This window comes from Stegodyphus dumicola, chromosome 3 (genome assembly GCF_044657685.1).
Source record: "Stegodyphus dumicola isolate Sdum_Otavi_A_Nest chromosome 3, ASM4465768v1".
Taxonomy (NCBI): Eukaryota; Metazoa; Arthropoda; class Arachnida; order Araneae; family Eresidae; genus Stegodyphus; species Stegodyphus dumicola.
The window spans coordinates 273,874,896-273,888,483 of NC_140770.1; the positions used below are offsets into that span (position 1 = coordinate 273,874,896).

The 13,588-nt window shown below is 33.8% G+C and overlaps 1 protein-coding gene across 3 annotated transcripts in view; it reads left to right on the forward strand.

Annotated features, from left to right (window-relative positions):
* Positions 1-13,588, forward strand: part of LOC118192481 (uncharacterized) — a 101,151-nt gene that overhangs the window by 23,968 nt on the left and 63,595 nt on the right. For 2 of the 3 annotated variants that reach the window (XM_085814162.1, XM_085814161.1), the window contains exon 2: positions 10,458-10,794. In XM_085814162.1, the coding sequence (XP_085670288.1) occupies positions 10,518-10,794 (277 nt within the window). In that variant the 5' untranslated portion in view covers positions 10,458-10,517. Of the gene's footprint in view, positions 1-7,436; positions 7,554-10,457; positions 10,795-13,588 lie in introns of those variants that run through there. The other variant, XM_085814163.1, reaches the window with a different exon arrangement.

Below are 13,588 nucleotides of genomic sequence, written 5' to 3' on the forward strand. Positions count from 1 at the left end.
TTTCAAGAAAAATGAGAAAACCCGAATGGCTGGCGAAATATTGATAAAACCGATTGTTGGTCTAAACACTCGAACCAAAAATACGCAAAAAGGAAAGATAAATTAATCTTAATATATATATATATATACGAGGTATACCGTAAATGTTGCAACAAACCCGAATGGCTGGCGAAATATTGATAAAACCGATTGTTGGTCTAAACACTCGAACCAAAAATACGCAAAAAGGAAAGATAAATTAATCTTAATATATATATATATATATATATACGAGGTATACCGTAAATGTTGCAACAAACTTCTAGGGAAGGTAGGGCAAATCATAAGGATTAAGAATTGCATAGGATTCTATACCCGGAAATGTCAGGGGTAAGTGGTAACAGTGGTAGAGGATTGGAAAAAGAAGGAAGAGCATTTGAAACATTTATTGGACATGAATACAAATGGTGTACGACAGCTTGAATGTTTCAAAAGATGCTCGAAGTTTGCACCATCAGTTTAACTATGTTTGTTTAAAGGGGCTCCAGAATAGAACTGCCAAACTCTGGTGGGGCAATTAAGGAAAGTTTTAGGAAAAGACATATTCAGAGCAACAGGCGTTTGGTGCATGGGTGGGGGCATCAGTAGCTTATATCTAATGAAAATAAAACTGATGAAATTACAAAGAGAACAAAAGCTTTCATTAGAAAGAATCTAACAAAATTTTTCTGCCTTCATTAGTGTAGTGAACAGGGTTGAAAAATATTAAAATTATAGTTTCTAAGAGTCATTACGTTTTCTGATGCTGGAAACGTGAAAAATATGCAATGCCCTGGCGGGACTCAACCTGGGCCTCTCGAATACGCGCCGGAAGTGCTACCGTTACAGCGTGAATGCAGGCTGGAAAGAGGGAGAAAATACATTGTACACCCCCAATTTTAAAGGGCGATTAAGGATTAGGGACTCAAATGCCAAATCCTGGCGGTGACGAATTATTGTTCACCACCTTTTAGTTTGGGCGCCACTTGTAGATTAATTGTTTTTTCAGTTATTCATTATACTGTTTAAATGATTTATTTATTACATGATTCAAACTATTTATTATATTATTTTATTATCATTATTTATAATGTATTATTTTAATTTAATTTTTTTATTTAAAATTTCGTTTATTAAACGATTTAAATTATTTATTTTATTTCATTATTATTTATGCTATACGATTATTTCTTATTTTATTTTTATTTATGCCATATTACTTATTTATTGTATGATTTAAAATAATATTTTTTTTTTCAATACAAGTATTGAAAAATATTTTGACTGATCTTGAACAAAAAATTAAACAAATAAAAAAAGAACTGCGTGTTGCGCAATATTTTTCTCTCTTGCTTTTTGACATGCCATGGAATTATCTATGCTTTGCGAAGGATATTGATCAAGAGCTTCCTGGTCCCCTGATAGTCCATGCACTTTGTCCTCAAATAAGCTGCATTTAATCGTCTCAGCTATCCGGAGCCGTGAATTATCTTCAGGTGACCTCTGTTGAACGATAATACTCGAATTAATTGTTACTGATTTTAGCATAATCTGAGTGAAAACTCTTCTATAATTTAACCGCGACCATGAGCGCCATTCGGACCGATTTATTTACGAAATAATGGAGGATTGGCATGTATCATCTTATTTTTTTCCTGTTAAACCTCACGGCCCAAACAGAAGCAACTGCATGTTAGAAGCCGTCAAATACAATATTCACCACTCCTTTAAAACCTCCTATCTTTTTACAGATAGCTTATCCGTCATGCACTCAGTAGCCTTCCCAACGAATAGATCAGCAATAACCCTGGAAATCCTAAACTTTGCCTCTCATATAACCAATCAGCCTTTCATAATATCATGGATCAAAGCGCACGTTGGCAGCGAGAGCAATAAGATAGTGGACGCCCTAGCAAAAGAACCAACCAAAGGTATAAACGCAACGAAATTAACCGTTCCATCGCCAAGCTTCCACCTCAGGATTAACTCAAAAATACATTTGAAAAAGCATGGCAACACCGATGGGATTTCTTCGAACAGGGCAGGCGCACATACGACCCATATCCAGAAATAAACTAACAACCCCAAACGTCGTCAGTAGACAAATAACATGGCTAATTCTCAAGCCACGGCCCCTTCCTCACATATTTCTTTAACAAGAATCTCACACTTCAGATTTATGCATATGTGGGAAGAGGAGTGATCCAGAGCATTACCTGTTCACATGCATCATAAGACCAGGTCTGCACTTGAGAAGACCAAGACTAGAACAAGATGTGATTCCGTACGTCAAATGCACAATTAGTAATAGCCATATGAGGAAGCGCATAACCCCAAATCTTTTCTCCACGACTTTTGTATCAATTTTTCATGTAGTACTTTTTCTTGTGTTTACATGGATTTCTTTATGGGTTTTGCACGAATTTGTTTGTCTACTAGGTTTCTTCTTATTATTTATTTTTTAAAAAGATTTTTAAGTTTATTTATGGTCTTATTTCGCAAGATACGAATTATTATGGTTAATTTTCTGAGATTAAGTATTAAACTTTAATTTGTGTCTTTTCAGTTCAAAAACAGGTTGATGTATCTACTTCTTTCATTCCACCAACTCTCTTGATAACGATGCGATGAAATATGTAAATCAGTAAAATATGTAATGTCAAATACGTCTCTAAGAAAGACTTTTTCTGAATGTTACGTTCCATCAGCAAGCCTTTATCATCCACAGGACAAGTGTTTTCATTGTGCGAAGCGTCAGTTATTTATTTTCTATGTGGAACTCACAAGTAACCAGTCTCACGGCAAAACCTATGATTTGTTTCGCAAGCCTTAGCTTTCACCTAGATTAAAAAATTTAAAAAAAAAAAAAAAAAAAAAGTCAATTTCTTTCTGGTAGTTGTTTGCCAAAGACAATACTTGTCATTCGGCAATGTTCTGAAACTAATCCTGATGTTTATCTGTAACTGACGAGCCTTTTACTGTATCTAATTCTACAATAAATTAAAAAAAAAAAAAAATGCTGTAATTGCAGAGCATTGTCTGAAAGCCGTGGAAAGTTCAACAGCTAGATTCAAAAACTTTCGAGTTTCGGTTTATTCTTCTATTACTTGCATTATCTACCTGTACTTCTTTAGCCCCCCCCCGAAAAAAAGAGTCTTAAGGGACTGTAGATAAATTTAAAATTTTATTATTGCTCAATAGATACATTCAATATCTTGAGTAATATGAATGATTCTGAAATTTTGTGAGTGATTCTGAAAGTTTCCCTTATATTATATTGGATATTGGATATTGTATTTGCAAATTCTGCGTTAGCGTTACGGCTTATACAAGGATCATCTTGTTGAAACTGTTGTTATAAAAAAGATAAAACACCGCGTGCCGCCTAAAGATGGAAAACCCTTTAGGCGGCACGCGGTCCAAATCCTAATCTGTCTGCTTAAATAAATGAAAAGCCTTAGATTCCATTTGAAATTCACAATTCCCCCCATTCATTAACGAACAAAGAGGAGTGAAAATTTCAAGAAATCGTTTCTAGTTCTCAACAAAGAAGCTGCTATTAGCCCCTGCATGTCGACTAAATCACCTCTAACCTAAAGATAAAGAACTACAAAAAGAATACTTTTAGGACAAGACTGTCTACAATAAGAATGAACTGATACAGTACATTTGGGGAAATTGCACTTTAGGGTTTGGTTTGGTAGATTATGCCAAAGCACACTAGGGCTATCTACCTAAGAGGAGGGTTGCCTTCGTGGAGGACTTTCTGAGGGAAGCTTTTTTTCGTATACACGTTAAGCATTGGGAAAACCACAAAATGCAGTCAGCCCGTTCTCCTGGAATCGAACCCAGGACGCGTATTCTACCACCTCCCAAGTTAACGGAGAAATATATTTTGTGGTTCTCGTTTGATACGCGGTCGGGTCCATTTGACTTTTGAAGGGGACAAGTCTTCAGACAGCTTTATACCAATCATAATACAGACAAGTGACATAGTTTATAGCGCGCGTTTAAAGTTTTAAATATTTATTTGAGCGCGTTTCCCTATCAATTCGCTGGGTCAGTGGCGTAGCTAGAGATTTTCGTCGCTAGAAGTGGTTCCTGAACTTGATATACAAACGAAAAACTAAAAAAATGACATATATGGAAATAAATTTACGATTATTTTTGAAGAAAAATATTAATTCCAATATTTTAAAATTACAGCATTATTTTGCTATATTTTTGTTCTCAAAACCCTGTACATCAGGTGAAACACGGAGGTCATCATCCCCCCCCTCCGCTGTATGTACTGTAACCCTGTCTGATATCGTAGAAGTCTTCTTGGTTGCTCCGTTTTCTATAATGTAGGCTGAAAGAAGGATTTCTTAAATGCGTAAAATTCAATTGCGGATCTAAAGTTGGACATCCATCCTCGGGCGCGGCATCCAGGGGACGCCAAATTGATGTTACGAAATTTTATGGGTCGAATACGGGCATCTGGAAGTCCAAGTTTGGGATTTGTTGTATTATCTATTTCATATTTTGTAAAACCTTAAGAAATTTTTTATTAACAAACTCAACGATCTCAAAGCGAGGAATGGCAGCACTGTACGGACCCCCCTTCCGCCAAAAAATTATCTTCAGCGCGCGAGACTGTGTATGCAAAATTCTAAACATATGTTCTTTTTAAATTATTTCGTGATACTGCTGTTGGACTGAATTTTAGGTTACAGCTGAAAACATCGCGGACGAAAACGTCGCGGAGAAAACAACGCAAGACGAAAACGTCGTGATACAAAACATCGTGGGAGAAAATAAAGCAAAGAGAAAATATCGCAGTTCTAAAACATCGTGGTACAAAATATCGTCGTCGAAAATAAAGCGGTTCAAAAACTTCGCAGTTTAAAAACATCGTCGTCGAAAATATCGTGGTAAAAAATAAAGTACCTACAAATTATCGCATGACGATAACATCGCAGAAATGATTTTTAAGGCTTTAATAATTGCAAATGGATATTCGCATAATGATTTGTGAGCGCAAGATGGAAAGAAGGATAATTTTCACATTCATATTTTTTATTAATGAATACATTTTTAAAAAAGCAAAACAAGAAATTTAAATAAATCAGGAAGTAATTTTCATTATAAGCGTATCAGATTAAGAAAATTATCTCATAATTAACTTAGCTATTTTTTATTTATCTTTCTTTTTTAGATAATATTTTTCATGAAAAATTACTTGTAAAACTTATAAAAAATATTTTATTAATGGCCTATGTCAGTTTGAAATTCTACTAAGTGCTATAGATTGCATTACTTTTCTATACTTAAGATTCCATTTTACATTAAGTTTCGCAAGCTTGGGTACCCGCGTGGCATCGCTAACCGAAAGTAACGTGATGACGATTTTCGATTCCTTGCGCTGTTCGAAAGTGGGTATGGAATAACTGTGTATAACACACTGCGAGACGAGCGATGTTATTGTCATGCGATGATTTGTAGGTACTTTATTTTATACCACGATATTTTCGTCGACGATGTTTTTAAATGGCAAAGTTTTTGAACCGCTTTATTTTCGACGACGATGTTTTAGAACTGCGACGTTTTCTCTTTGCTTTTATTTACTCCCACGATGTTTTGTACCACGATGTTTTCGCCTTGCGTTGTTTTCTCCGCGACGTTTTCGTCCGCGATGTTTTCGGCGGACACCGAATTTTATGGTTTAAATGCAAAGAACATGAAATTTAATAAATAAAAGTAAAGCACAAAACGTTAAAAAAATGCCCCTTTGGGCGTAATATCAAATCTGAAAACTTTCAGATTTTTTTATGTATTCAAGTTTTTTCTGGTCTAATTCTTGCAGTACCATTTCTTTATAACAAGCAAGCACTAATAAATTACAAGTTAGCAAAAAGGAAAATTATATAATTATATAAATCCAAGGACCGTTCGCAGACTTTGAAAATTGCAATATTTAAATTTCATTTGCTGTTAATCTCAAGAAACTAAAGTGAAGCGATGCTCCTACCCCCCAAAAACATTTTTTTTTTTTTAACTAGTGAATTTTCCAGTTAAATCTGCGTTTGTATTGAATAGATACCATACGTAGGTATTTTCTCCTCTTCTCTCCTTGTGATTAAGCATAAAGCTATGTCTAATCTTATCTTTCTTTGGAAACATGTAATATTTTTAAGATAAGTGCTCGCATTTCCTGTGTAATTTTCAGAAACAGCATAAACCTGTGATATTTACTATCAGATTATATCTGTGATCCTTACGGAAGGGTTGTATATAATTATTTGGGACCAGTATCAGATACAGCGCTCTAAATTTATGGTATTACGTTTCCCTTTTGGGTAGGATGATTGTGATTTAAAGCTTATTTTGTTTCTTTCTCTTTTAGTGAAATGTTGATAATGCTTATCGTACATGATATTCTGTACCTTTTATTCGAATTTAAAGGAAATTGTTTGTGCGTGATGCACTTTGATACACCTTGCGCAAAAAAAGGGGAGGGCAGTTCTGTATCTCTCGTTTTACTGTACGGATTGTCAAAATTTAACTTGCGTTTTTCTTGTCTCCAAACCGCGAATTAGGATATATTTTTGATTTATATACAACATTATTCTAACATAGGTATTTTGACAAAAAATCGGAATTTTTCTGAAATAACATACCGATTTTTTCCCACGTTTCGATTCTACGACACTTTTTCGGTTGCGCCAAAAATAATTTACTTGGTGGAATTCTTAATTTATAAAAATTAAAATCTATTCTCCTTTCCCTTTTCTATCTGCGCACGAGTAGGAAAAAATGCTGCATCATGCACTCTTTTAAGTAATTTTAACAAAGTTTGTAAAACACATTTGGTGTTATTATCGCTTATAACGTATATGTCAAACTTCAAAACGCGCTAAAATGTAAATTCATATATCTTAGGAAATCTTGAATAAAAAAACTCTAATTTTTTGTAGGCGTGCTTAGAAATACATCTACTTTACGATGATGGTAAAATTTTTATAGGTTATAATTCAAAATGTTTTTCAAAAAATATATAAAAATTATTTCAAAATACAAATTTTTAAGTAAATCATAAAAAATGTGTGAATTTTATTTAGAATGAACCTAAATTTCGGAATGTGAAAGGGAGAATCAAATAAGTTTAAAAGAAATATTAATAAGAGCTCAAATTTTGAGAGCCAATTTTTTAAAAACTACTCGTGCGATTTTTACAAACTTGGCATAATTTGAGTCGTAAAATCGAAATATGGGGAAAAAAAAAAAAATTGGAATGCTATTTTAGAAAACGTCCCATTTTGTGTCAAAATACCTATAGTAGAACAATGCTATATATAAATCTAATACATATCCTAAGTCGCGCTTTCGAGACATGGAAAACGCAAGTTAAATTTCGATAATCGGTCCAGCAGAACGGAAGATATAGAAGTGTCCCATTTTTTTAAATGCTCAATGTACAGTTGAACCTGCATTGATGGAAAAACCGTTTAGCGACGGATGTTTCTGAATCCCTGGATTCTCAAAATATGGGAGAAGTATGTATGCATCTTCCTAATAGCGGACCACTCATGACTCGCCGCTAAACTGCTATATAATTATGTAAATTAATTAGAGAAAAGTGTGGTATAGTCCTTGTTTTACACCTTTTGCAGTCTTTGTTGCAATTTCCAAGATATTGCAATAAATCGTTTACGTCTTTGTAAAGTTCTCATCTAGTTTATGTTACAAAGATAATGAGGCTCTTTAAAGTATTACATTAAATAAGCTCTAAGATATGCGATATAGTTTTGAAGAGGGGAAGAGCTGTTTGGATAATGTCTTCAGCTGATACAGTTCGGTACCATAGGATATAGGAAGAGTCATTATCTGTAAAGAAGAAAGTCTATGTGTTTGGTTGTCCTCTAATAACTCAGTCACTACGATAGCTATCATCACCAAACTTTCTACAATTCTTTTTTAGTTCCTGGAAAAGATTAGCATCCACTTTTTTTCGAAAAAAAAAGAAAAAAAAGGAGTAATTAAAGTCCGGAGCTATTCATTAAAAACTCGGAAAAACGATCTTTTTCTCCCTCATTTTTCCGAGTGGCAACAGTCTCGCAAGCTGGAGATGAAAATCTGCTTTATTTCGAAAGTTGTTGCCACTGCTCGCTTTCAAATCCTAAATTTTGAGTTCCAGTACTTTCCCTAAACTCTAAAAATTTTGTCATCCCTTAATTTTATTGCTCGGCGCTTCTCTAAATTAAAAAAAAATGTGTCTTCCGTAAATTCTGCTGCCCGGTGCGGCCATACGAGCTACGGCCTCATTAACAAAATCGCATTGTAGCATATGGAAAGAAATTTGTGTTATATTATTTTTCATCAACATTTCTTACCACACTTAAATGTTTATTCATTGTCAAGCGTAATGTCTACATAGAAGGTTACCATACTCTCTCTTATTCAATTACTAACATTAAAAAAATTGTTTAGGCATCGCTGCATGAACTCAAGTTGTCATGTGCTGATGAACACGTGGTGATGAAAACAAAATATATTAAATAATGATTCGCCAGTTGGCTTCAGGGATATTAAGTATGAGTTGGTGTAAAATCAACGATGCTTCCATGTAAAATGTTTCAGTTTGAGATGTATGCCAAGCAGATACGCAGCTACGGAGCCAAATTATTGATCACACAAATTTTATGCTGAAATGATTGTTCCTTCAGTAACGAGGTAATTTATTTAGTGCCGAAGTGAAATTAAGAATCGGGACATGATCTCCACATGTTTTATTATGCGAAAAAAAATCAAATGCACATGCATAAAGCATTCAAAAAAATTCCTTAAAAAAAAGTTGGTGGTGGCTTTTCGAATCTGGGACTTTATACTGTATACATTTATTTAGATGTAAGCAACTGTAAGGATGCAACTGATAAAGAAGCTGCATTGAAGTCAAAAAACACTTCTAGACAGGTTAAAGAGTTGTCGCTATGTCTGAAAAGTATGACAAAGTGTGAAAGTTTTAAATAAACTTTTATTTAATTATTTATCTTGACATTTGATATTTATCTTGACATTTTTACATAAAAGGCACGACTACAGACAAGAACCATTACTCCTGGCAATGTAAATTAAACAGTAACAGTCAAATAACTTTGTTGTTGTAATTCTGACAAATACCAGCACAAGCCCACAACATTCATCGTGGCAAGGAGTCAAATGAGCTTGTCATTGGCACCATGTGACCCCCTTGAGCTCCATATAGGTGATAGCCCAATGTTAGCTCGGTTTCCCCTCCCCAGTTCTCGAAATTTTGAGTTAAATTTCGAATTAGCTACATTATCATGGTTAGGTAAATGTCATGGGATAGAATTAATCTAGAAATGGCGCAGTCCAGTAAAGTTATTGCTATTTTTAGAACAGAGAGGGGAAGTACCAAATTAAAATGAAAAATTAAGGGGTTATTGCTAATTTAAATTATAATTTTGATTTAAATTCTTTTTATTTCACATATTTATATACACTTATTTTTTGTTAACCTTATTTAAATGGCAATTTTTAGAGGTAATATTTTTTTAATAGACCGTCCGGTGGCGAAGTGGCTAGCGCATCGCGCAGCTGCAGCACAGGTTCGGAGTTCGATCCCCGGGCTGGGGAAGGTTGACTCAGCCCTACATCTCTTAAATGGGTCAATAAAATGAGTACCAAGTTCGATTGGGGACTAAACACCGAGGGTCCTGCGACAAGCTGACCACTTGCCCAGGGCATATGCTGATGCACTCCCGGGCCCAAAGGTCAAGAAAGCAGAAATAGGGCACTGCAGTCCGTGGCCCACTAGGGCTGTTGCGCCACTAAGTTTAGTTTTATGTTTAATATTTTGATAGTCTATTTATAAAACTTTACATTCATAAGGAAATATGGAAAGAAACGGCAGATTTTTTTTCTTTTTTTTTCAATGGCAGATTGTGAACAGTTACAATGTAACACAGCCCATTAATCTATACAAGGCCAGATGTAGCGGTCTCTTTATTACGGAGGCACCTAATAGGTGAGACATCGTCGCCTCCTATGAAGGGACGGACAGTTAAAACCATGTCTTCTCCGAGATTCGAAACCAGGCCCATCGGTATCGCAGTCAGGCTTCCCTAACCACTATACCGTCTGGGCGGCTAAACAAACGCCAGAATTTTCAAAACTGAATTTTTTTTGGTTGAAATTGGACATGGACAAAGGAAAAAAATAATAAATCTTGCTTCTGATTGAAATTACAACGTTGGACGTATTCGAGGCTTTCTAATTATAGTGATTTTTGTTTCGAGGCGGGAGATGTCTTATATCCGACAAATATCTAAAGCAGTTTTTATTGTAAAAGTTAAAATTGTTTCTTTCTAAAATATCATAATTTGTCACCTTGTGGAGTTTTCGAAAATAATATGATAGATTTTGCCTTACATTTTCAGGAAACAATAAATTAAATACGTGATGTCTTTTGGATGATGTAGAGAGTTATCTGCCAGAAGATGATCTGTTATCTCTTCCTTGCTTTGTTTATCTTCCACGTTCATCTCACAACTTGTCAAAGATATGCCGATAGGAATCTTATACCTCCCCCTAACATTCCTACAGACTATCATTATGAAGAAGATTACTCTGAAGGCTACGATTTCATGGAGGAGCCTGGGTTTCATCGCTGGAATGTGGAAGTTTATCCTCATCCGAGAGAAAATCCTCCAGAATGCCATAGGATTAAACCCTCAACTATATGTGATCCTGACTCTGTACTGCAGAAGGAGGAGCGTAAGTTACTTCTATTTCATTTAAGATTTAAATCCATTCGTTATAATTATTCAGAACTGATTATTGCAGTTATTTTGTTGTTAATGAGGGAGTTATTTGCTACTCTCTGATTAGCAAACCCAACTTGATTAGGATTAGGAAACCTGAAACTGAATATCATAACTAGGCAGCAATTTCATCGTTATGGGTGAAAATAATCTAAATTCACGAGCAGTCGCGAGGTATTTCATCATATTCTTCATCCTAGGATCTGCAGTCACAATGCAGGGATCAGGGATCTCTCTATAGTCTGGTACCTTAAAATAGGCACTTCAAGGTCGTATTATTTGCTACTCCGTGATTAGAAAACCCAACATGATTAGGATTAGGAAACCTGAAACTGAATATCATAACTAGGGCAGCAGTTTCATCGTTAGGGAGAAAAATAATCTAAATTCACGAGCAGTCTCGAGGTATGTCATCATATTCTTCATCCTAGGATCTGCAGTCACAATGCAGCGATCAGAGATCTCTCTACAGTCTGGTACATTAAAATAGGCACTTCAAGGTCGTATTATTTGCTATTCTCTGATTAGAAAACTCGACTTGATTAGGATTATCAAATCTAACACTGAATATCATATATGAGTGATGACATGGAAGAAAAAAATGGTCTTGAAATGTCTAAAGTAAAAGACATTTGGAATTAATTTCAAGAGAGGTTTTCTTTAGCTGTACTACTTCCATCTTCAAATGCAATCTTTTTTCAATCACACTAGCGGGCAAAATGAATGGGCTACGGCCAAGGCAATATTTATAAGTTCTATCTGCTGAAAAACTGAAAATAAAAGTGAACTATTAATTTAATGTACTGTGCACAAAGTTGCTATCTGCGGCCAAAGCATGGAGGTAGAAGTAAGAGGAGAAACCCTAACTGATTTTTCCCATGCACTGTTTTGAAGCAGTGGCGCACCCCTCGTGGAGACCAAAACATTCAGTGACCTGTCATCATGATCGATAGATTTTGACATGATCGGAGATAAACATTTTGTAATGACGTCGTAAATATATGTATGATGTACACATTTTCTTTTTTTTTTCAATATTTCAGAGTCCTAAGTATGTGAAAAGAATACATTTTTAAACAGCACTTCATTCTCAACAGAATTAAATACTATACTTTTCTCAGAACAGTTTATTTTGAATGATATATTTTCAGAAGTTTACGTTAACTACATTAGAAAGAAAGTTTAAAGTACTTCGATTTTATTCGGTTACAGGTTAAGAAAATTTAGATTAAAGTTTATTGTATTATTAATATTAAAATTATGCATTATATTTTTACTACTTACTGAGCTTCTTCCTGAAATACTTTCTGAAATATGAGATGATTTTTGAACTTTTGAGACATCCTTTAAATCAAATATAATAGTCACTTTATAACTAATGCTCTGTTCGGTTCATTTCAAACTACAGCACCTTTTATTTTAATAGTAAAATACGTTAAATACTGCTGCTGATTTCCATGCACTTAAATTTCTAGAATATTTCTGAAAGGAAATGAAGAAAGTTTTTTTTTCTTAAATATTATTTAAAATTTGTAATTGAGTTATTATAAAATATAAGGAAATAATTCTTTCAATACTTATCAAATTCTTTTTACCTTTAATTTCAAGAATATACGTTCTAAAAATTCTTCTTTCCTTAACTGCGCATCTCATAGACTTTGCTAACACCTTTTAACGGATTGCTTTCCAGTACGAATATTTCTTGCTGAAATAGTTTTATAAACATGTTTGTCAACAGAATTTCAATTTATGCTTACAATTAAATGTTAAGGCTGTTATATATTTAGATAATATTTATAATCATTATAAATTTAGATATGTTTAACAAATAGATTTTTTCACAGTAACATTCACAGGAGTTTATGAATGAATGAATCTTTCATTTCCAAAAACTTTTATAAATAATTTAATAAATATTTACGTATTTTGTTAAATTATTTATAAAGTTTTTGCAAATTTATAAAAGGTAGGTAACAAGGGTATGCGTAAATGCTCTTGTATATTAAATATTTTTCATTTTCGGCGTGCGCAAATCTTTAATTACTGTGCATTCATTATATTTTTCGAGTAAAGTAATTTACAGTAATTTAGCATATATCAGAATTTTTTACATAAGTAATATGGATAAATATAAATTGAATGAAAATTACACGCATTCATGCTGTTTTGATGATGTGGTACGTTAACATGGTCACATCAACTTGAACTGATATGGTACTTCGGCCGAATTGGCAGATGTTTCTGTATACAATTTTACACAAATGTGTGGTTACAAATGAAGGAAAAGTTAACTTGCTGGCATACCTGTCTATATATTTATTAATTTTGACGAGGATGACAGGATTTTGCGGTAATTTCATTTTTCAGTTACGATATGTAAACCAAAGTGATAATTTTTCAATTATATAAAAATAAAATGTTGAGTTCAAAATGGGCAACTATTAAGCGTCTTCCCTAAAATTTAAAGAAATGCATGTGACAGTATTATGTGGATGAAAAAATGTACTTTATTTAAAACATTTTAATGTTTCGAGACATAAAATAAAAGTAGCGAACACTCTATCAAGGTTAGCGAAAGAATTTTTACGCTTATACCACTGGAAAACTGTGGAAAGGAAACTGATTTTGAAAGTGTGTTGTATTTTGCCGATATTTTGCCATTTTAAAGTTACCTTAAAAGTTAATTTTTAATTCTTTACGCATAACATTGTAAAGATCTTATTTCGTGCTAATCAATTATTTTTATT